Source organism: Bos mutus, chromosome 20, assembly GCF_027580195.1.
Source record: "Bos mutus isolate GX-2022 chromosome 20, NWIPB_WYAK_1.1, whole genome shotgun sequence".
Lineage (NCBI taxonomy): Eukaryota > Metazoa > Chordata > Mammalia > Artiodactyla > Bovidae > Bos > Bos mutus.
This window is the reverse complement of record NC_091636.1, coordinates 56,498,385-56,526,049: the sequence shown is the minus strand read 5'-3', so window position 1 is coordinate 56,526,049 and position 27,665 is coordinate 56,498,385. Positions and strand designations below refer to the sequence as shown.

The 27,665-nt window shown below is 44.3% G+C and overlaps 1 protein-coding gene across 3 annotated transcripts in view; it reads right to left on the bottom strand.

Moving 5' to 3' along the window:
- RETREG1 (reticulophagy regulator 1) overlaps positions 1 to 27,665 on the bottom strand; it is a 158,134-nt gene that overhangs the window by 29,270 nt on the left and 101,199 nt on the right. Inside the window, exon 1 of one of the 3 annotated variants that reach the window (XM_070357699.1) lies at positions 21,219 to 21,748. The exons of the other annotated variants lie outside the window; for them this stretch is intronic. Coding sequence (XP_070213800.1) covers positions 21,219 to 21,253 — 35 coding nt within the window. The 5' untranslated portion in view covers positions 21,254 to 21,748. Of the gene's footprint in view, positions 1 to 21,218; positions 21,749 to 27,665 lie in introns of those variants that run through there. 3 annotated transcript variants of the gene reach the window in all.

The following is a 27,665-nucleotide window of genomic DNA, read 5'->3' as shown; positions in this document are numbered from 1 at the left end:
AAAGCATCAATTCTTCAGTGCTCAGCCTTCTTCACAGTCCAACTCTCACATCCATACATGACAACAGGAAAAACCATAGCCCTCCCTCAAAAGCAGATTTTTAACAATGAGCTACTGTGTGGATATTGCATGTTTTAATGGTGAATGAGTACAAGGCCATATCCAACAGCAGCATGGCGGAAGGTGGGGGTGTGTTTGGCACAAACTAGAAAGGAGTATATGGTGGGCGGGGAGGAGAGGTGGGCCTGGCACAGGTTACCGAGGAGCCATGTTTTGTTGGGGGGTGGGGTGCAGTGGTTGATGCTGTGGAGTGAAGACAAACTTCAGAACTTATTTCTCCTAGTGATAGCTTTTTTAGGAAAACAAAAATTCTAAAAAGCAATTAACACAGCCTGTCTGCTTTTAGAGAGTTGTTACAGGAATGTATTTCCCCTACTTTCTCATACACAGAGCAGCAGTAAGAATCTGGCTGATACAGAGAAGGAGAAATAGCATATGAAATCTTCTATATGTGGAATCTGAAAAAAAAAAAAAAACAATACAAAAGAACTTACTTACAAAACAGAAAGAGACTCACAGACTGATAACTTAATGGTTGTGAGGGGCCAGGGTTGGGAGAAGGATGGGGCAGAAGGGATAATTAGGGAGTTTGGGATGGACACGTACACGCTGCTATATTTAAAATGGATAACTGACAAGGATCTACTGTGTAGCACAGGGAACTCTTCTCAGTGTTATGCGCCAGCATGGATGGGAGGGGAGTTTGGAGAAGAATCAGTTCAGTTCAGCCACTCAGTCCAACTCTTTGCGACCTCATGGATGGCAGCACGCCAGGCTTCCCTCTCAAGAGTCTTCTCCAACACCACATGGAGAAGAATGGATATGTGTATATGTATGGCTGAGTCCTTTTGCTGTTCACTTGAAGTTATCACAACATTTTAACTGGCTGATCAGCTAGACCCCAATACAAAATAAAAAGTTAAAAAAAAAAAAAGAGAATTTGGCTGGTAATGAACTAAAAAGGAGTTACCTTCAGTGCATTTTTCACCACCTTGATAAATGTTATTGTTCATTTTATACCTGAAAAGTGAAGGGGTTTCTGCAAACACTTTATTTAAAGATTTCCCCCCAACATTTCATATCCATTCGCAATTATAATTTGCTTAGAAAACCTTACTCTAAAAATTCATATTCCCTTGTGCAATGTAGTTCAATGCAAATAAAGGAGACTGAAATGATCTAGGCTGAACTTCATGCCAGTGAGAGAGGTACCTGCCATCTCCCCCATCCCCTTTTATCTTTGCAGACACTCACGGCTGCCTCTAGAATGCAAATTCCTTCTGTGGCGTTCAGGAGAATCTAAAGGCTGCCACAAGCAATTTCCGGGTGGATAAACTGCCAAGCCAGTACATTGGAGAACACCTGCTTGCCCGATATTGTAGCCATTTCTAGGAAACTACCGACACTGAGTCAGATCTCCTAGGAAAGTGTGCTCACACCTCCCCAGCTTGCTCAGGCCCCATGTTATTGGCCAAAAAGTTTATTCCAGTTTTTCCATAAGAAGTAATGGGAAAAATCCAAACACACTCTTTGCCCAATATACCCATACCCATTACTCCTCTCCCTCTAGGTCACTGTTTAACTGGATTGTCTAGTCAGTAAAACGCTATAGGCCTTCATGTTTTTACACACAGAATGTATTATGATCACGTTCTGCTTGTACTCTGTTGCAGGGGAGCAAAATCTGCTACCCCAAATTGTGTATTATTTTGAGCTGAAAACAACCAAGGCCCAAAAAACTCAGGAAGAAACTTTGACCTTCTCCCTAAAATGCCTAAAATAATGTAGATAGAGGGCCTGTCCCAGGAACCAAGTGAGAATCAGAGACATTGGCAAAGAACATGATCTGAGTATGGTGGGAGAAACTCGGCAGGCCTAGAGATCAGAGTCCACTCTGTGTCCCACTGCTCTGCAGGCCCAGCCAACCTGCACTTACCAAGCATTTGCTTCTGTTAAGATTTATTTGGTCGTGCCAGGTCTTAGCTGTGGCACGTGAGATCTAGTTCCCTGACCAGGGATCGAGCTTTTGCCCCTTGCATTGGGAGTGTGGTGTCTTAAGCACTGGAGCATCAGAGAAGTCCCCAAACATCTGCTCTTCTATCTCCATGTCAACTGCCTTCTAGCCTTAAAAGTCCGAAACCACTACCCTCGACATTCTCTGTGTCTTTATCTAAAGATGGTAGTTACTCAGTTCTCCTGAGTGTCTCTCATGTATACACATGCTAATAAACTTCTGTTTGATTTTGTCCTGTTAATCTAGCTCATGCCAATTTAATTCTCAGACTGGCCAGAAGTACCTAGAAGGGTTGAGGAAAATTTATTCCTCCCCAACACTATAATATAGTTACATGAAATAAACTTGAAAAGAGCCCGAGTAAGGTGAAATAGATCTTTGATCAGCCTTAATCGTTTACTTTTTGTTGAGTCCTGCTCCAAGGCCACAGGTGTGAGGCTTTGTACCAAGGCCACAGAAGCAGAGCCCAGAACCAAGGTCATCTCCAAAGCTGACTGAGCCCCTTTGTGACTGTTGCCAAAAACCCCCTTGATCATCACAAGCATGCTTCCTGACTCATATTAGGCAAAAATGCCTACCCCGGAAGTCACCCTATGGCATCCTAACCAATCACCTAATGCCAACCTTCCAGCAGGATTTGTCCCTGTCTTGAAGCTATAAAAATTGGCTACTAACCCTCCCAAAGTGTCTACTCTCCCTGGTCTGTCAGGAGGTTGGCATGTTGCATTTGCAGTACCCTCAGTATTTCTGCTTTTTGCTTTTAATAAACTCACCCTCTTCTGAAATGCTCTGTGTCAGCAAATTCTTTTCCAACCCACACTTGGATTGCCTTAACACTTTTTGCCATGTGGAACCATCCAGAACCACAAGGACAAGACTACTGTGACACAGCATGTAACTGGGCCTGGACATTCCCAGGGTGGTCTCCATCCAGTTAAGTAGATCAGTAAGTGAAAGTGAAAGTTGCTCAGTCATGTCCAACTCTTTGTGACCCTATGGACTATACAGTCCATGGAATTCTCAGGCCAGAATACTGGAGTGGGTAGCCTTTCCCTTCTCCAGGGGATCTTCCTCACCCAGGAGTCGAACCAGGATCTCCCACATTGCAGGTGGATTCTTTACCAACTGAGCTATCAGAAAAGCCCTAAGTGGATCAGTAAAGTGGTGCCAAATATTTCATCCTGAGCTTCTTGCGAGTTCATCATCCTTGGTGAGAGTCTTAAAGATAACAGGTCTTCAGGGAACTGACCACAGCCAAAATAAAACCAATGGAGGCAGATGGTCAAAGAAAATCATCTATAATTAAACAACATGATTACTATTTTAAACAAATAATGTGCACTGCAAGAGAGAGGGAGATCTTTTAATCATTGTCTTGAAAGATATTCTGTGTTTAGAATTCTATGTTGATCAGGACTGAATTTATCATGTACATTATTTTTTTTCCCCCTAGCTCATGCTACTGTGCATTTTTAAGAAATGGAAAAGACAGCTCATAAAATGTTGGGCTCTAGAAAAGGTAATTGCTTCTATAGATAGATATATGCCTTGGCTTCTCTTGTCATAAACAAAAGCCTATACCTTCTAGTTTATGTACCTTTTAACAAAACTATCTAGTACTGACATGGTCTGAACAATCCCTGTACAAAGCGTAACCACCAGACACCCCAGATGCTAAGAATGATTAGGTTCACTTAAAAATTAAATTTATTTTGAATATATAGCCCGAGAGGCCAAGAATGAATCAACTCTGTTATGAAGGGACTCTTTGGAATCATAAGAGGAAATGAAATTAATGTTTTTTAATGAATTATGCTAAAGAATGCATGAATATAATAATATACAGATCAGGGGCATAGCAACCCCAGAAGTCACTGGGGAGCCATTCTGCTGGACCAGACTGGATATTAACTGGTTTTGGATAATATTTAGCCTCCTTTGAAATATCTCAGGGATTCAGAGGGTTCATGGGCTCCAGGTTGAGTACGGCTGGATTTGATCATCAACGACACCTTCTGTTCAAGGATTTTATAATCCATTCACATGTTTACCTGAACTCAGGAAAACTCTAGATATGTCCTCTACTTTCATGAAATAAACGTTTATTTTCTACTATAAAGAGTCGATTTAGAAACTGACATTAACTTTAGAGAGAAATGTTTAAAGCTGACAACATCCCTTAACACACCCCTGGTGATACCAATGGGAAAAAGAACCTCTGCCATTAGCTATCAGAGACCCGTCAAGTACTGACGTCAAAGTGTCAGATCTCAGGCTAGGAGATGTTCCCAGCAAACAGACCTCCTAATAAGCTGTGAGGGCCCCATCTGCTTCCATTCTCTGAGACTGTGAGGATACTAAAGATGTAAACTGTCCATATCTGTGGTCCTAGGATGGAGAAACCTAAAACCATATAAGGAATTTTATGAGTTGGAGCAAACTCCGGGAGATAGTGAAAGACAGGGAAGGCTGGCGTGTTGCTGTCCATGGGATTGTGGAGTCAGACACGACTGAGCGACAGAACAACAAGAAGGGTTCATCTTTTCTTTACTGATTTCCGAGCCGGGCCCTGGGAACTGCAAGGCCAGAGCAGATGCCCCGTCCAGCCAGCCCACCCTCTGCAGGCTCAGTCAGCTGGATCCTCTAGGTGGCCCAAGGCTCCAACCTTCACTGGTTTGTTATCTTTCTTTTCCAAAGTTGCTAAAACATGTGAGTCAAAATTCTGTGTCTGGTCAAAGCAGGACCTCTGGTTTCACTGGAAACATTGAGCAGAAGATGGCAGAGATGAGGGTCAGAAGACAAAGGCAAATTTTCCAGAAGCAATGGGTGCTCCTTACTGTCCGGGTCTAATTACCTGGGAGTGATTAAACTTCCCCCGCGCAGAAGCGACTCAGCTGCGACAGACCGTGAAGAAGCGCGGCCGAGAAGAGTTACTCCACGCCCCCACGCCCGAGGTCAGGGGCAGCGGCCGAGAGGAGCTACCCCACGCCCGAGATCAGGGGCAGCGGCCAAGACAAGCTACCACACGCTGGAGGTCAGGGGCGGTGGCCAAGAGGAGCTACCATGTGTCCAAGGAGCAGTGGCTTTGTGGGCTCAGGAGGGCCGAGAGGAGCTACTCCACGTTCAAGGTCAGGAGGGGCTGCAGTGAGGAGATACCCCTCGTCCAAGGTAAGAAGCAGCGGCTGCGCTTTGCTGGAGCAGCCATGAAGAGATACCCCACATCCAAGGTAAGAGAAACCCAAGTAGGATGGTAGGTGTTGCCTGAGGGCATCAGAGGACAGACACACTGAAACCATACTCACAGAAAACTAGCCAATCTGATCACACAGACCACAGCCTTGTCTAACTCAATGAAACTAAGCCATGGCATGTGGGGCCACCCAAGATGGACGGGTCATGGTGGAGAGGTCTGACAGAATGTGGTCCGCTGGAGAAGGGAATGGCAAACCACTTCAGTATTCTTGCCTTGTGAACCCCATTCTTGCCAGCATGAAAGGGAAAATGATAGGATACTGAAAGAGGAACTCCCCAGGTCAGTAGGTGCCCAATATTCTACTGGAGATCAGTGGAGAAATAACTCCAGAAAGAATGAAGGGATGGAGCCAAAGCAAAAACAATAGCCAGCTGTGGATGTAACTGGTGATAGAAGCAAGGTCCAATGCTGTAAAGAGCAATATTGCATAGGAACCTGGAATGTCAGGTCCATGAATCAAGGCAAATTGGAAGTGGTCAAACAGGAGATGGCAAGAGTGAACGTCGACATTCTAGGAATCAGCAAACTAAAATGGACTGGAATGGGTGAATTTAACTCAGATGACCACTATATCTACTACTGTGGGCAGGAATCCCTTAGAAGAAATGGAGTAGCCATCATAGTCAACAAGAGTCCAAAATACAGTATTTGGATGCAATCTCAAAAACAACAGAATGATCTCTGTTTGTTTCCAAGGCAAACCATTCAATATCACGGTAATCCAAGCCTATGCCTCAACCAGTAACACTGAAGAAGTTGAAGTTGAATGGTTCTATGAAGACCTACAAGACCTTTTAGAGAACTAACACCCAAAAAAAGATGTCCTTTTCATTATAAGGGCCTGGAATGCAAAAGTAGGACGTCAAGAAACACCTAGAGTAACAGGCAAATTTGGCCTTGGAGTACAGAATGAAGCAGGGCAAAGGCTAATAGAGTTCCGCCAAGAGAATGCACTGGTCATAGCAAACACCCTCTTCCAACAACACAAGAGAAGACACTACACATGGACATCACCAGATGGTCAACACCGAAATCAGATTGATTATATTCTTTGCAGCCAAAGATGGATAAGCTCTACACAGTCAGCAAAAACAAGACTGGGAGCTGACTGTGGCTCAGATCATGAACTCCTTATTGCCAAACTCAGACTTAAATTGAAGAAAGTAGGGAAAACCACTAGACCATTCAGGTATGACCTAAATCAAATCCCTTATGATTATACAGTGGAAGTGAGAAATAGATTTAAGGGACTAGATCTGATAGATAGAGTGCCTGATGAACTATGGACTGAGGTTCATGACATTGTACAGGAGACAGGGAGCAAGACCATCTCCAAGAAAAAGAAATGCAAAAATGCAAAATGGCTGTCTGAGGAGGCCTTACAAATAGCTGTGAAAAGAAGAGAAGCGAAAAGCAAAGGAGAAAGGAAGGATATAAGTATCTGAATGCAGACTTCCAAAGAATAGCAAGGAGAGAGAAGAAAGCCTTTCTCAGCCATCAATGCAAAGAAGTAGAGGAAAACAACAGAATGGGAAAGACTAGAGATCTCTTCAAGAAAATCTGAGATACCAAAGGAACATTTCATGCAAAGATAGGCTCAATAAAAGATAGAAATGGTATGGACCTAACAGAAGCAGAAGATATTAAGAAGAGATGGCAAGAATACACAGAAGAACTGTACAAAAAAGATCTTCACGACCCAGATAATCATGATGGTGTGATCACTCACATAGAGCCAGACATCCTGGAATGTGAAGTTAAGTGGGCCTTAGAAAGCATCACTACAAACAAAGCTAGTGGAGGTGATGGAATTCCAGTTGAACTATTTCAAATCCTTAAAGATGATGCTGTGAAAGTGCTGCACTCAATATGCCAGCAAATTTGGAAAACTCAGCAGTGGCCACAGGACTGGAAAAGGTCAGTTTTCATTCCAATCCCAAAGAAAGGCAATGCCAAAGAATGCTCAAACTACTGCACAATTGCACTCCTCTCATATGCTAGTAAAGTAATGCTCAAAATTCTCCAAGCCAGGTTTCAGCAATGCGTGAACCGTCAAATTCTGGATGTTCAAGCTGGTTTTAGAAAAGGCAGAGGAACCAGAGATCAAATTGCCAACATCCACTGGATCATCGAAAAAGCAAGAGAGTTCCAGAAAAACATTGATTTCTGCTTTATTGACTATGCCAAAGCCTTTGACTGTGTGGATCACAATAAACTGTGGAAAATTCTGAAAGAGATGGGAATACCAGACCACCTGACCAGCCTCTTGAGAAACCTATATGCAGGTCAAGAAGCAACAGTTAGAACTGGACATGGAACAACAGACTGGTTCCAAATGGGAAAAGGAGTACACCAAGGCTGTATATTGTCACCCTGCTTATTTAATTTATATGCAGAGTACATCATGAGAGACACTGGGCTGGAAGAAGCACAAGCTGGAATCAAGATTGCTGGAAGAAATATCAGTAACCTCAGATATGCAGATGACATCACCCTTATGGCAGAAAGTGAAGAAGAACTAAAGAGCCTCTTGATGAAAGTGAAAGAGGAGAGTGAAAAGTTGGCTTAAAGCTCAACATTCAGAAAACTAAGATCATGGCATCCGGTCCCATCACTTCATTGCAAATAGATGGGGAAACAATGGAAACAGTGTCAGAATTTATTTGGGGGGCTCCAAAATCACTGCAGATGGTGATTGCAGCCATGAAATTAAAAGACGCTTACTCCTTGGAAGGAAAGTTATGACCAACCTAGATAGCATATTTAAAAGTAGAGACATTACTTTGCCAACAAAGGTCCATCTAGTCAAGGCTATGGTTTTTCCAGTGGTCATGTATGGATGTGAGAGTTGGACTGTGAAGAAAGCTGAGCGCCAAAGAATTGATGCTTTTGAACTGTGGTGTTGGAGAAGACTCTTGAGAGAGTCCCTTGGACTGCAAGGAGATCCAACCAGTCCATTCTAAATGAGATCAGTTCTGGGTGTTCATTGGAAGGACTGATGCTGAAGCTGAAACTCCAGTACTTTGGCCACCTCATGCAAAGAGTTGACTCATTGGAAAAGACCCTGATGCTGGGAGGGTTTAGGGGCAGGAGGAAAAGGAGACGACAGAGGATGAGACGGCTGGATGGCATCACTGACTCGATGAGTTTAAGTAAACTCCAGGAGTTGGTGATGGACAGGGAGGCCTGGCGGGCTGCAATTTAATGGGGTCGAAAACAGTCAGACACAACTGAGAGACTGAACTGAACTGATTATACTTCCTATCTCAGATTTTCATCATGGGGTTTAAAAGAGCAAACACAGCCCATCTTTATCTGTTGCAAACCATGGTCACTTTGAAGCTGCTTTTTCAGTATTAGATAACTTCCCTATTCCAGTTGTTGTTATTATTGTTTAGTCCCTAAGCCATGTCCAACTTTGCAACCTCATGGACTCAGGCTCATCTGTCCATGGGATTCTCCAGGCAATGTCACTGGAGTGGGTTGCCATTTCCTTCTCCAGGGGATCTTCCTGGACCCGGAAGGCAGGCGGATTCTTTCCACTGAGCCACCAGGGAAGCCCTATCTGAGCTCGTGTAGATGATTAGTTCTCAGCCATGTTAATGAGCAGTTGGCGTGAATATCCTTAGGCTCAGGGTAGAACTTGAATGCTGACTGGAGACTGACAAACCAAGCAGTCCACTCGTGGGTCAGTCAACTCAGTCCAGTAAACATTAATGTTTGCATATGTGCTGTGGGAATTATAAATGTGCCAGTTGAGTTAGGGCTTAGAACAAGACTGGCGTTCTGGCATAAAACACATCCTAGTGAATTACCCATAATTTCTTGTTTCATTTATTTACAGAGGAATGAGAATTTAATAAGTCAAACAACCCACATAAAGGATCATTCTCAATTTTTATGCCTATTTCCCATGGACCTTTTTAGTTGTTTGTCCACTCTTTAAAAATAGTATTGTTACTTTGTAACTGGCCCTTACTGATTCTAATACATTTAACTTAATTTTCATAAACAGCTGTATGTATTAAGATATAAGTTTGTCTTTTGTGTCAAATGTCAAAGTGACAGGGATTTAAACAAGAAAGCACTTCTGTTTTCCCTCAGGGACAGCAGATCACAGTGGTCCAGGGCTGACATGAGATCTCTGTAATGCTGAAGACCCAGGTTCTTTCCATCTTGTTGCTCCATGTTCTCAACATCACATAACCATCCCATGGTCTATGGGATGGAAGCAGAAGGCACCCCCTCTCCCTTTGAAATCACGACCTGTAAGTTGTATTTGAAGCTTCCAAGCACGTCCCACTGGCCGGAATGTCATCACATGGCCATGTCTGGCTGCATGGGAGCCTAAGAAATGTAATTAAATTGCTGGTGGCCATCTTCCAGCTGGAACTTGAGATTCTTATTACCAAAGGAAAGGAAGTCAAGGATTTGGGGACAGCCAGTAGACTCTCCCACAACAATACTCCTTTTGATCTCTTACTTCATCAGTTTATTATAATTTATAATTAAAATTATGCGATTACAGTAGTGACAGCAATGGCCATTAAGAGATTTGAGAATGAACACACGACTCAGAATGCAGACAAACAGTGGAAGCTGTTATGCCCTAGAGCAGAGGAGACAAATGTGTTCTGGAAAGGGCCAGAGAGCAAATATTTGGGCCCTGCTGGCCAGTCTGTATACGCAACTCTGCTTCACAGCACGAGGGCAACATGCAAACGGAAGAGCATGGTGTTTCCCAGGAAAATTTGATTTATAAAAACAGGCCGCGGGTGGATTTGGCCTCAGGGCTTCACTGAACTTCTGGGTACTGCTATGACAGGGATCACTGATTAGCCCAGCGAGCCAACCAGGAACCATTCAAAGGACTTCTAGTCCAAGGACACCTTCCACTTATTGTGCACATACCAAATGCGAGGAACTACATGTTGTTGCCACTAAATCGAGTCTGACTCTTTGCGACCCCATGGAGTGTAGCCTGCCAGGCTCTTCTGTCGATGGAATTCTCCAGGCAAGAATGCTGAAGTGGATTACTATTTTCTCCTCCAGGGACCTTCCCAACCCAGGGATCAAACCCCCCATCTCTTGCCTCTTCTGCCTTGGGAGGCAGATTCTTTACTTCTGAGCCACCAGGGAAGCCCAGAAACTACATTAGGATCTTGATAACATTTTCCTTAATCCTCACAAATATCTGACAAGGTGGACTAAATGCCCCCATTTTCCAGATGAGAAGGGGGACACAACCAAGAAGCAGCAGCACTCAGGATCTAAACCCAGGTCTTTCCAGCTCCAGCCCACCAGCCTCTCAAGCCTGTGGTCACCAAAACAGTCCTTTTGCTAACGAAATATAAGCACACAATTTGTCATATTACTGGTTGAAGCTGTTGAATGCCAGATTTGGCCTGTCAAGTATTACAGTGAGAAAAATTTCCTCTGATCTTAAAATAGTCCTTGCCCCAGAAGTTTATCCAGGTCTTAGCAAAAGGCATCTGACCTTCAGACTTTTCCCTGGGTGAAGCTGCTAAGCTTCAGAACACTGGTATCTAACGCAGAGGAAAAGTCAAGGTGCCATAAATATCACTGAAAACTTTAGGGTCTTTCAAAGTTTATCTAAATAAACAAAGATTAAACCCCAGCCCCTCCAACTCCAACCCATACTCCTCACCCTTGTGCAGTGGGCTTCATACACGTAACTACTCTACCCTCCCCAAGTACAGCAGACCATGCTAATTTGTCATCATACTCTTTCTAGAATCTTCCCAGTGAGGCCTCACAATCCTGTCAGAGCTCCAGGCACCATTTCCAGTTTATAGGAGTTGGCATCAGAGAATGAAGTCATTTGCCACCAAACCCTCAACACTTATGGAACAAACCGCCTCCTATTTTCCCCTCTGCAGTGCCCAAAAAAGGGATTATCTATTTCTTCCTTTATTGTCGCTGCCAATGTCGGCCGTATCTTAGTTTACTGAGCAAATCTCTTCTTGTTTCAGCAAGCAAATCAATTAAGTCTAGGTTTATAATCTATTGATGTGTGTACTCCTATGTCTCAAGTCTTCCTTCATACAAAAAACACACTTCTAAAGGGAAGTTTTCATATTACAAAGTGGGGAAACTATGACTATCTAGAATTCATATTCACTTAAATCACTTTGGAAGGAAAGTTATCTACTACTTATGTAACAAGTTACTCGAGAAACACTGAGTTAATTTCTTAGAGAAGAGAGCCACGTTTAAACATACATATGCCACATAATGGGCTTCCTTGGTAGCTCAAACGGCAGGAGCTACAATGCAGGAGACCTGGGTTCAACTTCTGGGTCGGGAAGATCCCCTGGAGAAGGGAATGGCAACCCACTCCAATACTGTTGCCTGGAGAATACCATGGACAGAGGAGCCTGCAGGGTTATAGTCCATGAGGTCGCAAAGAGTAGGATGCAACTGAATGACCTACACGTTCATGCCACATAATTAATGAGTTCTGCACAGAATACTCCCAGTAGTAGATGCTAATAATTCCCCAAAATGTAGAAACACATCTGTAATCCCCTCATCTTCTCTGGGCTTCCCTGGTGGCTCAGCGGTAAAGAATCTGCCTGCCAATGCTGGAAACACGACTTCGATCCCTGGGTCGGGAAGATCCCCAAGAGAAGGAAATAGCAACCCACTCCAGTATTCTTGCCTGGGAAATCCCATGGACTGAGGAGCCTGGCGGGTTACAGTCCATGTGGTGGCAAAGAGTTGGATATGACTGAGCAACTAACAACAACAATCGCAACCTCTTCTCTGAAGACAGAGTCTATAGGCATGTTTCTACAGGCATAATGTGAAAACGCTCTGACAGATGGGCTTGTTTTCCTTTAAAAAATAAAACACTTGCTTAGAGTTCAACTAAAACACCGACCAGAAGATGTTCCTTCCTGAGTCACGGATAATACTGGTGCATGGCTGCTCATTCAGTTTACAGCGAGCAAAGAGGCTGCATCTTGCTGGTAATTACAAGCTGACGCCTCTGATGCACCACCGCAAGTGGGTGTCTGCCCAGCTCTGGGGAGCCAGTCTCCACCCTGGAAACGCACCAACCCGTCATAAATCAGCGTTACGGAGAAGAGCAGGCAGGTGGGGCCTCAGCCCTTCTCTCACCTCGTTCCGTATCTCCCCTTCCAAGGAAGACCATGTGGGCTGGTGATCCCTCTCGAGACGCTGCTGAATCCACAGAGTAGCATCTTTAATAGCCCTCTGTGGCACTGTGCCACTGGGTGACAGTCACGCCCAGGGCAGGGCAACCCTGCAGAAATGAGGTTGTGGGGTGTGTGTGTGGTGGGGGGCAGCAGGTAGGGGAGCGTGTTCTGCCTGGAGGGCTCATGGGAGCCTCCTTCTAAGGGTCCCACGTGTGTCCTCCTGAGCACTGAGCTTCTGTGTGCCTTCTGGGAACAGCCAGGACACTCCCCACCCCACTGTTTCCCAACGTCTGCAACAGGACAGTGTGTGACCTAGATGTACGGCCATGTGTTGCTACATCCAGGCTTTTGGCAGTTGGGGACGAAGAGGTGGGTGAGTACCATGAGTGAGAAGGTAGTTCCTGTGTTGAAGGCACCAGGGAAAAGAGATTAGAGACAGAACGGATGCAGGAGAGGATGAGAGAGAAATTAGAAAAAAAATGCACGGAGGAACGGCTCAGGTAGAATCCTCCTAACTGATCATCTCACTCACAAAACATGGGATGAGATGCGGTCACTCTGGCTGAAGAACCGGAAGCCAGGACTCCTTAAGGAGGCCACTTTTATTTTCCTATTCAGAGTTCACGGTAGTTTCACAAGAACAGCGGGAGAAACATCAACAGAGTTTTAACTCACTTCTGCCTGAAGGTCCTTCCTCTGACTTTGGGCTGGTTCTTATTATACACTCTTACTAGGCTGTGATGTGGCCAACCAGCCCCAGAAACCAACTGAAACTCCTTGATTTTATTTGAAAGAGCAATGTAATCGCTGAAGAAAACTTCTGATTTTCAAAGCAACCTTCCTTTAAAAGACTGTAAGTGGATGCCCTATTTTCTCAAACACAAAATTGAGGCACTGAATTTCTTTCCCCTTAACTTCAACCTATAACTGACCTTCTCCAGTACTGAATCTTTTTTGTCCCCTTGTCTAAAGTTTAAAACTAGGTGAGTGGCACACTTCATTTTCTGTTTCTTTATACATGTTGCTGTTGTTGTTGTTGTGTCCGACTCTTTGCGACTCCATGAACTGCAGCACGCCAGGCTTCCCTGTCCTTTGCTATCTCCCGGAGTTTGCTCAAACTCATGTCCACTGAGTCGGTGATGCCATCCAACCATCTCTGTCGTCCCCTTCTCCTCCTGCCCTTAACCCTTCACAGCATCTTCGTGTGTGGCAGAGGTTGTTCCCTTGGTAATTACTTTTTCTCACTCTGGTCTAGAAAGGATTTGAGGTCGCTTATAAAAATACATAGTGAACGAGGGATAAATAAACAGCTCAAGGAGCAGAGCCTGTTAGTCCACAGGCTGTATTTGTACAAAATGGTGCACCTTTTCCAGGAGATGAAGCGTCACTCCAGGGCACAGGGCTTGGGGATGGAACCCAGGATGGACGGCAGTGGCCCCCACCTCCACTGACTCTCTCAGCTGGATGCCTTGAATACTACCCCTGCAGCCATGGGGCCTGTGGCCCTACAAAGGAACAAGACTAAAACGCCTGATGGGAGAGGAAATTAGAAGAGCCCAGGGGAAGAAGAACATACAGAAGTACATCTGGAGGGTCCCACATACCACCTAGAAGTGAGCTGTGATTTACCCCAAATGGCTAAATCAGAGATGGAAATAAATTGGTTAGAAGAATCATGGTGCCCATAAGATTAAAGCAAACCACTTAGACAAGTGGGCTTGTCTGGTGGCTCAGGCCGCAAAGAATCTGCCTGCAGTGCAGGAGGCCTGGGTTCGATTACTGGGTCAGGAAGATGCCCTGGAGAAGGGCATGGCAACCCACTCCAGTATTCTTGCCTGGATATCCCATGAACGGAGGAATCTGGTGGGCTGCCATCCAGGATAGCAAAGAGTCAGACACAACTGAGCGACTACCATACACACACTTAGACAAGTGCACTGAACTCCCTCCTGTGGGCACTCAGTTCTCTGTTGGATGCACTGGGCAGACATCCTTGTTCCCTCAAGAAAGAGTAAGTACTTTGACTCAACACAGGTCACTGGCACGACAGTGGGTTACATCAATCCCAGGAAGAATCAAAACAATGTGAACTGAACACACACCCCATTATGGCCCTACCCAAACCAACCATCTCGACCAAACCATACAAGAATGGGCCAATTCTGTGCACACCCAAGGCTGAGTCCACCATCTAGAGTGGATGGGTTACACACACTGAACAGCCTCTGCACGGATCATGACCAGCAATCAGAATATTCACGAGGATGAAACCACAGATGGTTGAGGTGTTTTCACTTAAAAGTGACCTATTCTATATTGCCTAAGGAAGTATATAACTTATGCAAGTATTATTATCATTAACTATTTCTTGAAGGCTTATGATAAGCCACTTATAAAGCTAAATATTTAATGTGGATTACCATATTTCATCTATAAGACAAACTGATAAAGGAAGTATTATTATCCCCATTTTATTGATAACAAAATGAAATTCACTAGTCATTGGTGAAATTGGGATTTGCAGCCAGAACTGGAAACAGCTTTGCATCATTGCACAGACCATGTATGCATTCTACAGAAGAGTTAAAATAGTTAAGTGTTTATGTGTAAAAATGTGAGCATCAACAAACTAAGAAGTTATTCTATATAAAAAAGTCACCAAGAGACCAGACCACTGGAGCATTCCCTTAGATGTCACTAGCCTGCATTTTTTTTTTAAAGCTGAAGAGGGAGCCAGACTGTAATTTTTACCATTGATATCCTTTCAAATGACAACTGATAACATTTTATAAAAATCATTAGTAAGTAAACAAGTTTTCCCAGTCTACAAGTTTTAAAATAAACCCCCCCAAATTCACTGACATTCTTCCCAAGGAAAAATGGGGTTCATGTCCTCTCCCTTCAAACTGGGATTGACTGCTTGACCAGCAGGACACAGTGGGAATGATACTTGGACAGTTTCTGGAAGCAGGCCTTAGGAAATGGGCAGCTCAGACTTCTTAGCCCTGGATCTAAGCATTCCCCTGAGAAAAATTAAAGTGGTATACCTTTCTCCCATTTATATATGACAAAATAATCTTGAACAACAGAGTAATATTAATAAATGGGAGCAATTCAAAGGTGAGAGTATTTTGAGGCATTAAAAAATGTTCCCCAAATCTTTAATGCCATTGAGAGGTGCTTAGAAGAGGAAGAGGCAACATACAAAACTGTGTGTAAAGTACATGATTGTAACTTTGCCAAGAAAACCTGTCCAAGGAAGTACTAGAAAAGACAGAATGTCATATAACAATCCTCTTTTTTTTTTTTTTTAGGGTAGTAAGATTATGATGGATCTTTTCTTACAATCTTTTTTTACATTCATTTTTCTCTAATACGATTTTGGTTTCCCCAAATGAATAGTCATAACATCTTCAGTGGGAAAACCTTGTGTATGAGTTTTGGTCCTCAGGTGAGCCTGTGCCCTCCCATGCCTTCTATGGGAATCCAGTTTCTACAGTGAGGAGACACTGAGTGGCTCCAGACACAGATTTGCCCATGAAGAGACAAAAAGCTGGGAGTAAGGGTGGCCTGAACGAGGGGACAGTCCCTCTGTTGGGGACAGCTTCTCGCAGCAGCCTGGGGACAGCCCTCTCAGTGGTCCGCCATACAACAGCTACAGCCCTCCTCTGGCAATGGAAACCAAAGCCACCTTCATCACATTTTAAGGATTGCAGAGAATGAGTTACCCTGTGTTGATGAAACAGAAATGAGCTTCAACAGGGCTTGACTACCAGAAGCTTACTGGGGAGCCCTGGGGGTTTGGGAAGTTAACGGTTTGTTAACTGGTGAGTAAAGATATGGCCATTAAACACGCTCTCTTGCAACAAGGACAGATCACATTGTTCTCCAAGCTCTTAATCAATTTTAAATATTAGTCCGGCTGGGTCAAAGCAGGATTTCGAAAATGGTAAACATTGTCTATGCCTGAGAGATATTTTCCACGACCGCATCAAAGGGTGGAAGGAAAATAAACCATTCATTCCTTTGACAAAGCTTTCCTGAATGTCTAGTATGCCTTGAGGATATATAAATGAAGATGGAGCAGTTTTTAATAGAATTAAATAATGACTTTTGCACCACTGACTACTAGGGAAGGCTGACTTGGGCTTCCCTCACAGCTCAGTTAGTAAAGAATCTGCCTGCAATGCAGGAGACCCTGGTTCCATTCCTGGGTTGGGAAGATCCCCTGGAGAAGGAATAGGCTACCCACTCCAGTATTTCTGGGCTCCCCTGGTGATTCAGCTGGTAAAGAATCTGCCTGCAATGCAGGAGACCCGGGTTCGATCCCTGGGTTGGGAAGATCCCCTGGAGAAGGGAAAGGCCTGGAGAAGTCCATGGACTGTGTAGTCCAAGGGATCGCAAGGAGTCGGACATGACTGAGGGACTTTCACTCACTTCACGCGCACCACTTGTACATTGCGGCTGACCCTTGCAGGTTTGCAAGAACCAGTTTTTCCAATCTCCTTTGAACCCCACTTTCACTGACCGCATGGGGGTGGTTTGAAATTGACCACAGTGGTTATATTTACACCACGGGAATCAACAAATGCTAAAGAACAGAGAGCAGGTTGTTGAACGTTTACCAACACACCACTGACTACAAGGCCCAATGAGGGGATCCTATACACCTCCCCCTCCCACCTCCAGCCACCTTTCTCCTTTCTCCGAGTGTGCTGACCACACTGGCCTTTCTAAGTGTCCAGCCCATGCTGTGGGTCACCACCATATAACTATGCATGTGTCTGGACAGACTCAGGAGGCAGCTGCCTGCCTTCACACAGCAGCTCCTTCACTTAATGGCTGTGTGACCTTTATTTTTTAACTTCACCTCTCTCTACTTATTTCAAAACCAAATGGCAGGCAGCACAAGGACTTTGGCAGCCTTGAGAACGCTGAAATATACCTGCTCAGGGAACCCATCTCAACACAAAGCTTGAGCTGTGTGTGTGTTGGGGTGGGCAGGGGGTACTGGTCAGACTTCTTTGTGAGGCTTTTCTCATTCCAACTTATAAACTCAGATTTGTTCTTAAAATCAGCATTTTTACCTTCAGAATCCATATTTCTATGAGAAATTAGAAACCGTGTTAAGGTCCTGAGATCAATTCATGAAAGCACGTATCACCTCATGACATCTCTCGAGTATTTAGGAGGCCCCCCGGCCCCTTGCCTCAGACCCTTCCCTACCTTCTCATGCCCTTGAGGACCATCCAAGCCCCTGCCGAGGCCTCAGAGGTGCTGCGGACTTGGCCAACCCTCTCTCCTAGTCACTGCTCTCTTTTCCCGTCTGTCTGCTTCTAACGGGTGTTGGGCTTCCCAGGAGGCTCAGTGGTAAAGAATTCACCTGCCGATGCAGGAGATGCAGGTTCAGTTCCTGGGTCAGGAAGGTCCTCTGGAGGAGGAAATGGCAACCCACTCCAGTTTTCTTGCCTGGGAAATCCCAGGGACAGAGGAGCCTGGCCTGCTGCAGTCTGTCAGGTTGCAAAGAGTCAGCCATGACTTAACAACTGAGCACACACACACTCAGGATCTTGACCCGAGCTGGGTCTCCTTCCTGGGGACCTGACACCCCAACATGACCACCCCTTCACATCTCAGCCCCAAAAGGGCACTTTGTCAGATAGGCCTGCTTAAAGACTCTCTCACCCCACACGCCCACCAGGTCATCTCCCATAGGACCATTCTTATATTTTATTCTAACCCTTATTATCAGAAGTATTTTTTTTACTGATTTTTTTAACGTGTGAAGTCTCACCCCCATTCAGACTGTGTGCTCCATGAAAGCAGAGGCTCAAACCATCATACCTGGCGCACGGCCACCAGATTAGAATGCAGCTTGATTAAACATGCCCCAAGTGAACCAGGGGACGTGTGGACAGAATGATCTCTTGTGGAAGGGCTTCTGTGATAAAACACACTCGGAACTCAGTCTGGGTGGCCTGGGGTCCACACCCTTCGAGGCAGTTGGAACAGAAAAACAGAAAACCGGTTCTCCCATCCACACACATCCCCTCCCCACACACACACCTCACTGGGCTATTGAAGACACCCCAGGGCCCGCCTGCTACCTCCAGGTGGGGCCCCAAATGAGGTGAGAGGTAGGATAAGGGACCACGCAGTGCCCAGCGCCTGGAGCAAGGAGGACTCTCCTGGCATTTCTTGATCCAGTGTGCCTCCCCAGCTGTGGCCCTCCCTTCCTTCTCCTTTGGCACAGACGCCTGGCTTTCTGCCTTCCCCACCCAGCATCGGAATGGCCTTCTCTCACACCCTCTCCCCTCATCTCCTGACCTTGAAACTGGCGTGGAGTCTTTGGAGGTTTTTACCAAGAGGGCTTATGACTGGCGACGCAGCGAGATAAATGGCCAGGAGGAGGGTCTCTCCCCTGCCTCCCCAGCCCACCGGTGGCTGTGATCACGTGAAATCCACTGGTGAATGTTTGACGGCGCGTCGGGCCCGCTGGACCACAGCCACACAGCAGTCTGCCCGTGCGGTGCCCTAAGTGTGCATCCGGATACCCTCACGAAGTCTCCCCTCGCTTGCTTTCCACTGATGGAATTCAGGGCTGCCTCACTGCCAGCTACAGAGCCATTCAGCAAATTCCAAAATGGGACTAAAGTAACACGAAGGAGCCCTAAATGTGGGACTCACCCAGAACCTGCCACAATCAAGCTCCAACAGCACATTTTATCAGCAGATTCAAGACTTACAATAGTCATCTCTTTCAGGAGTGACACCAAAGGGCATGTCCAATGACATTCCATCTCAAATTTAGCAAGAGTAAAATTCCCTCTCGTATAATATTTCACTTCTTGCCGGGCTCTAAACATCCCCTCTGTCTGGGGTGCCCTTTCTAACTCTCTTGCACAGATACGGTGGAACCAAACCATACGAGGCAAAGCAAAGTATATTCTATAGAAACCACCAACTGCTGAGAGTATGTCAGCAGAATAAACAAGGAGAGGCAGGGGTACACGACTTCAGAGCAGTGTGAGGGTGTTTTCTACTTTCCACAAGTTATTGGTCTTTGGGAATAATTATTATTAATAGATATACATGCACTGTGTATTCAGGGTTCCCCTTCTTGCCTGTTTACCCTGTAACCAGTAACACACTCTCAGAAAAAAACTTAAGTTTGTTTAGTTTATATCATAAACTGCGAGTTCAAAGTATTTATAATTAGCCACAATTAATTGTGATTTAATTTAATTGTGGGAATGTAACATTTCATTAAGGCAAACTTTATTACATTTCTGCCAAGACTCTCCCTTCAGTCTCTGAAATGATCAGGCCCCCTAGATACTTCTTGCCAGTGTTCAAATGGTTTATAAATACATTCCATTCACAAGTATTCATTAAAAATGCCTGTTCTATGCAAAAATTTATGCAGAGTCATTAGGAATGCCATGATGTAAAGTAAAAAAGGGAAAGTCCTGCGTTCAGAAATATTAAAATGTCATAAGGGGGACACATACAATCCTGGTAGATCACCCATCATCTCAAACCAAAACTGACATTTAAATGTCTCTGGAAATATTTTCTTAACTATTTAATCAATTAGTCTGTGTCCTAAATCTAGGCACGTGTATAACTGTCATCTTCAAGCACTTGATTTGATGTCTCATTTTATATAGAAATCTCTTTTAATAGGCAATTAAATGTGAATTTCATGTCCCCTCTTAGGGACTGGGAAGGAATCTGGAAGAAAATGAAAACTAAAGACAAAAGTAGCTTTTAAGGACATGATTATAGCTACATTATAGTACACACACACACACACACACAATCATACAACTATGGCTGAAAAGGGATGCTCATACAATGATAAAAAAAATACTGTGTTATTCTTATTCCTAGAGATTCACCAGTTTCCACTTTCTTTGACGATTGGCAATAATCTCTTGTCCTTTTTTAAAACAAGTTTCTTTCTACTTTTTCACATATGAATTTCAATGACCTGAATCAGAATTCCAACGACACCAATTCACACAGATTTTGTTAACAGTGCAGTGGGGCTAGAAGTGGAAACTTCCAGTATGGACATAAGTTATGTTCATATTAATAGGAATAACTGCCTGCTTCCTTTCCCGTCCCTATACCCCTTCTTAGAGCCAGGTATTAATAAAGTATTTGGTTAATGTACTGCATATGGGGGCCCCAGGGATCATATTTTCAAAGACAAGAACTGAAGTTTAAAAAAAAAGTGTTTAATATAAAAATGGGTATATTGGTCTAATAGTTAACTTTTAGAAATGTTCAACAAGTCTTTAAAATCCAAGCGTTTTTGCAAAATGTTCACTAGCTTAAATTTCTAACAACTAAAATGCTCACTAGCTTAAATTTCTAACAACTACCACCTAAAGTTAAAAATGAAACATCAAAAAACCCCAAGTAGACTTTACGGGGTGTAGGTCAAAGCACTTTTTGATAATTTCAGGCTGTCTCTTCCTCGTTCAAGAAAAGCGCTTATTGGCATATGTTTCTAAGGGTATATCTGTTAATTTTAGGTTTCTCTCCTCGTGCTAAAGAAAATTCCCTTTCTGGAACTAAAGGGTTTGCACTCCTTTTTAAATTTTAATTTCAACTACCTTTTAAATTAGTCATAATTTTTTTAAAAAAGATAACTGGCAAAGGAAATAGACTCAAGGAAAAAGTAAATACAGATCATTATTACCTTTTGCCTGGTCCAAAGTCTTCACCTTCAGGCATTTCTGCCCTTTAAAAAAAATAATAACCAAGTGGAGAAAGCTGCAGCCCTTCTGTGCTATAGCAGTTTCTTCTCCGCACTGATGATGATTATCAGGAGGGGGAAAAAACCCAGTAGTGAAGTTCTTTCCTTTTTGGAGAAAAGCACTCCTCCCCTACTCAGAAAGTAGGTGTTTACAAACTTCCGAAGCGCCGGCCTGCCTTGAATGAAGCTGGGAGCCGGGTTATTAGGACTGTCCCCTTCTAAATATAAACAGGTCACCTCTTACTCCCGGGACCGTGACAGGCAGCTGGGAGCAAAGCGCTGCCTGGCTGCCCAGCATTTTCGCTCCAGTCCTGTGAGGAGGTGTCACCGCCCAGCTATTAACCTTTACTGGGATGACTTCACCGAAGCCAGCCTACCCTTTCTCTTTCCTGTTTTTTTTCCTGGCATTGACAAGGCACCCCTCCGAAGGGCGGCGTGGCCACCGGGAGCTTCAAACTTCAGCTTGGGCTATCAGATCTCCAACTCGCAGGAGGGGCTGGAGGGCGGAGAGCAGATGGGCAGGACTGCAAGAGCCCAGAGGCTTGTTTGTTCTGGAAACACTTAGCCACTCAGCAAAAAGATCACTTCTCACACACACACACACACACACAAAAGGGTTGGGGGTGTGGGTGAGGGGGAGATACTGATCAACAGTTGTGTTTGGAGCGCTATTGTTTTGCAAGAAAATCTTCCTTTGGGTCATCTAGATTTCTTAACTCAGAAGTAAGCAAACAAGAGCCTGTGAGTTCCTTTGGGCAACAAGTTTTCTTCAGAGGGACCTCCCTCTGTCATCTGGGAGCAGCCTGACACTGGGATGTGGCTGAGCTGTTGGCCTGAGATGTTTTGATAGCTTGGCCCCTCATCACGTGAATGTGAGCATGCCAAGTCGCTTCAGTCGTGTCTGACTCTTTGTGACCTACCTCATGGACTGTAGCCTGCCACGCTGCTCTGTCCATGGGATTCTCCAGGCAAGAATACTGGAGTGGGTTGCTATACCTTCCTCCAGGGGATCTTCATGACCCAGGAAAGGAACCCATGTCTCTTACATCTCCTGCATTGGCAGATGGGTTCTTTACCACCAGCGCCACCTGGGAAGCCCCCATTATCATACACAGGTCATCAATCACCAGGTACCCTCATTCACTATAACTTTTAAGAGCAGGACAAAAATTACTTAATCCTGCTTTCAAAAGAGCTGGGCAAAACACTGAGATCCCTTTAGAAATGTAACCTGAAAGCTTTGCACAGAATCTTGAAACCATTTCTTTTCCTGGTTGGCAAAGTAAAGCCATAAGTAAGATCTAATTATTAAGAAACAATATATTTTCCTTAGATGAATGCACCCAGTGTTCACTGCAGCCCTATTTACAATAGCCATGTAAACAACCACTTTTAGGACATGACCTCAATGTCATCTACAGATGAATGAGTAAAGTAGATGTGGTACATACATACAATGGAGTATTACTCAGCCATACAAAATAATGAAATAATGCCATTTGCAGCAAGATGGATGGACCTAAAGATTGTCACAGTGAGCGAAGTACGTCAGAGAGACAAGTATCATATGATCTCACTTATATACAAAAATCTAAAAAATTGTATGAATGAACTTATTCACAAAACAGAAATAGTCACAGATGTAGAAAACAAGCTATAGTTACCCAAGGGGAAGGGGGAAGGGATAAACGGGGCACTCAGGACTGACACATACACACTGTGAGCACGCGTGCGTGCCTGCCCGGTCACTTCAGGTGTGCCTGACTCTGTGAGACTATGGACTGTAGGCCGCCAGGCTCCTCTGTCCATAGGATTCTCCAGGCAAGAATACTGAAGCGGGTTGCTGTGCCCTCCTCCAGGGGATCTTCCCGACCCAGGAATCAAACCCACGTCTCTTTCGTCTCCGGCGTTGGCAGGCAGGTTCTTTACCACGAGCACCACCTGGGAAGCCTGATATACGCACTGCTATATGTGAAATAGATAACTAATAACCCACTGCATAGCACAGGGAACGCAACTCAGTGCTTTGTAATGATCTGTATAGGAAAATAATCTAAAAAAGAGTGGATACATGTGTAACTGATTCACCTTGCTGTACACCTGAAACTAACATAACATTGTAAACCAACTATAGTCCAATACAAATTAATTTTAAAAATAAAAACAAAATGGTACACTTTTTTTTAGTATTTATTTATTTTTAAAATTAATTAATTTATTCTAATTGGAGGCTAATTACCCTACAATATTGTGGTGGTCTCTGCCATACATTGACATGAGTTAGCCACGTGTGTACATGTGTCCCCCATCCCGAACCCCTTTCCCACCTCCCTCCCCATCCCATCCCTCTGGGTTGTCCCAGTGCACTGGCTTTGAGCGCCCTGTTTCATGCATTGAACTTGGACTGGTGATCTATTTCACATATGGTAATATACATGTTTCACTGCTATTCTCTCAAATCACCCCACCCTCGCGTTCTCCCACAGAGTCCAAAAGTCTATTCTTCATATCTGCGTTTCTTTTGCTGTCTCACATACAGGGTCGTCGTTACTGTCTTTCTAAATTCCATATATATGCATTAATATACTGTATTGGTGCTCTTCTTTTCTGACTTACTTCATTCTATATAATAGGCTCAAGTTTCATCCACCTCATTAGAACTGATTCAAATGAAGTTTTTAAATAGCTGAGTAATATTCCACTGTATATATGTAAAATGGTACACTTTTTAAAATATGTGTTCCATTGTCACAGGATTAGTCATAGCTAATCCCAGCAATATCTCTATATTCAATGTACACTTAACGTTCACAAGTCTCTGAAGTAATTTCTAGAGTATAATGAAGAGTGGAAGCAAATATTGTCTACTTTCTTTGAGGGGTATTAGCTATTTTGTGATACAGGCATGTTGCAACTCAAGACAATCCTTCAGTATTCCACACAGGACCTAAAGTTTTAGACTTCAAAGGCTAAGAGTAAGTTGTTGCAGTTACTCAAATACATAACTCAAATACTGTTGACCTTGGAAGAAAACAATCATAAGCAGAGTTCTGAAGATCAGGGTATGCCAGAGCCTCCCAAGGATTGGAGCAATGTGCTGTGTTAGAAATTCCAGGTCTAAATGAAGTGAAAAATTCATGAGAATATTATCCATGAGACTATTTTCCTTGATCAACCACAATGCTAATTCTATGTTCTAATTCTCAGTTCTAACAATTCTATCTCATTAATTTTTACCTTTTCTTTATTCTTATAAGTTCCTCTTGTACTAATTTCTTGAATATCTATGTATAGCTGTTGCTGAACTCAGCTGTGGATGACTACAGAACTGACCACTAGATCCCTGAAACCATCTATCAGTTTTAAAGGACAATTAACTGGTCTGTGTGAGAGGTGAATCACTCATCACTACCATAAAATATCTTCTTTAATTTCCTTTAACAATACCTCCTTTAAGCACTCCTTTGTGGATTTTTGAATTTCTTGCTCCAACTGTAAACTCCCCTTTCAGCATATTTGGGTTAATTTCTGAAATTCACAGGGGTGAGGAGGGAGAAAGTAATGGCACAGACACCAAACTCCGGAGTGCAGGACATACAGCATGCCTTCCTTGCCCCAGCAGACACCTGTGGTCCTGCAGGGGGTTAGGATGCCCAGGGTCCCCTCGTCATCACCAATTCAAAATCTACTGGGCGCCCGAATTTAAGGTCTCACAGAATACAGACATGGGAAAGACCCCGAAGGGCCACGAAAGCCATCCTAGACTTTCAGTCGCTGGAACTGGGGCCCAGTAGTGAGGTGAGCTGCTGGGGTCAGAGCCAGCAACAGCCTCCAGTCCTGAGGGCTCTTCTCATTCCTCCGGCTGAACAGATGGCAGAGCCTCTCATTCCGGCAAAAGGGCACCCAGACGGCCAGACACGTGTACGGTTCAAGTTCTCTTATACCCACACTCTTTCAAAATTCGTATGCGTTTAATTTTAGTAGTATATTTTAAGCAAACATTTCCATTTTCTCTTGCTGTTTAATCACACAGTGTTATGCCCTAAGAAAATAAATGCCATTTCAAAGCTAAATGTCCACTTTTCTTTTTTAAAAAAATTTAAAAAAAATTTTTTTTAAAGTTTCGACTGTACTGTGTCCCCATTGTGGTGTATGGGCTTCTCTAACTTCTGCACTTGGCCTCAGTTGCTCTGCAGCATGTCGGATCTTAGTTACCCAACCAGGGATCAAATGGATGTCCCTGTACTACAAGGCAGATTCTTAACCACTGAACCACCAGGGATGTCCCTGTCCACTTTTCTTAATGCACTTTTTCTCTCCACATAATCACTGGTCTAAGAGCTTTGTTTTCCCCATCACTCCTACAGCGGTGTGGACTGAGACTCTGGAACTTTCAGAGTCAAGAGGAGGGAAGCTCCCTCTCCTGGAAGTTACTGGGCAATATTAGGATGAATGGCTAAGCAATGGTGGTGGTGGTGGTGGGAGGAGGTGGTTGTCACTGGTAGAGAGAAAATTACTAAGTGGGGTAGGTTGCCTCTTTGCTGAACTGACCTAACAAAATTCTTGCTGAAGGCTGGCCAGGTGATGAGACATGAGGGATTTGGTTAGGTATTGGTAGGTGGTTTAGTTGCGAAGTCGTGTCCAACTCTTGAGACCCTATGGACTGTAGCCTGCCAGGCTCCTCTGTCCATGGGATTCTCCAGGCCAAGAACACTGGAGTGGGTTGCCATGCCCTTCTCCAGGGGATCTTCCTGACCCAGGAATTGAACCTGGGTCTTCTGCATTGCAGGCAGATTCTTTACCGACTGAGCTATGAGGAAAGCCCTTGGTTAGGTATTAAAGGTGATCAAATACCAAGGGTGGAGGATTCTCGATAAAGTGACTTGACAAGTTTCCTGCTAAAATTGGGTTCCTGAGGTCATACCCACAGACTTCGCCTAGGTGGAAAAAAAAAAGAGCTTGCTGCTGCTGCTGTTAAGTCACTTCAGTCGTGTCCGACTTTGTGCGACCCCATAGACGGCAGCCCACCAGGCTCCCCCGTCCCTGGGATTCTCCAGGCAAGAACACTGGAGTGGGTGAAAAAGAGCTTAGAGAAGCCTGACTAGAGTTTGGTCAAAGAGACTCCTCGTCACCTGCTAAGAACAAGACCCATTAAAAAAGTTTTTTTTTAATAGTACTCAGTGCTGTTGTACAATACTCTCCTGTGATGCTGGACAGTGGCAGTGAGCCTGGGCTCCTGGTCAGCCCAGTGATCACAAGGGTCAATAACCGATATGCTTACCACCACTCTGTACCCAGATAACCATTCTGCTTTTCACTTTCAGTGCAGCGTCCAATACATTACGTGAGATCTGCTAAGTTGCTTTAGTCGTGTCCAGCTCTTTGCAATCCATGGACTGCAGCCCTCCAGGCTCCTCTGTCCATGGGATTCTCCAGGCGAGAATACTGGAGTGATTGCCATGCCCTTCTCCAGGGGATCCTCCTGACCCAGGGATTGAACCTGTGTCTCTTCTGTCTCCTGCATTGGTAGCCAGGTTCTTTACCATGAGTGCCACCTGGGACAATACATTACACGAGACAGTCAACGCTTTATTATAAAATAGGCTTTGTGTTAGATGACATTGGGCTTCCATGGTGGCTTAGATGGTAAAGAATCTGCCTGCAATACAAGAGACCCAGGTTCAATTCCTGAATTGGGAAGATTCCCTGGAGGAGGACATGGCAACCCACTCCAATATTCTTGTCTAGAGAATTCCAGGGACAGAGAAGCCTGGCAGGCCACGGTCCATGGGGGTTGCCAAGAATCGGACATGACTGAGTGACTACTGTTTTATTTTTATTTTTTAGATGATGTTGCCCAATTGTAGGCTCATGGAAGTGTTCTGAGCACATATAAGTTCAGCTAAACTGCAATGTTCAGTAGGGTAGGTGTATTAATGCATTTTTGACTTACAACATTTTCAACTTAGCGGGACATAACCCTATCATAACCCGAGGAAGCTTTGAGTCCTGTCACCCACCAGCTGTGATGCACCAAAGCTGCCTCTGATCTGCTCATGAAAACTCTTACCATTTCTTACCACCCCACATTCAGTGCTCTGAAGAAGGTAGCTTGCATTAGCCACGGTATGGAAACTGGCAAATGTTACATATAAGCTGCTATTCCCTACTGACAGTTGCTAGAAATGTACCCACACAAAGCTGCCTACTAGACATCAGAATCTGTGTTAAATTAATTAAATAGGGACGCCATCAGATCCAGGTGGTTCTAAGGCCTTAGAAGCCTACGTAATACAATCATAACCTGAGCCTACAGATGCTGCAAGGTTAAGAAACATAAGAACAGCTAATCACATACATCCAACCAGGATTTCCCAAATAAGGACAACG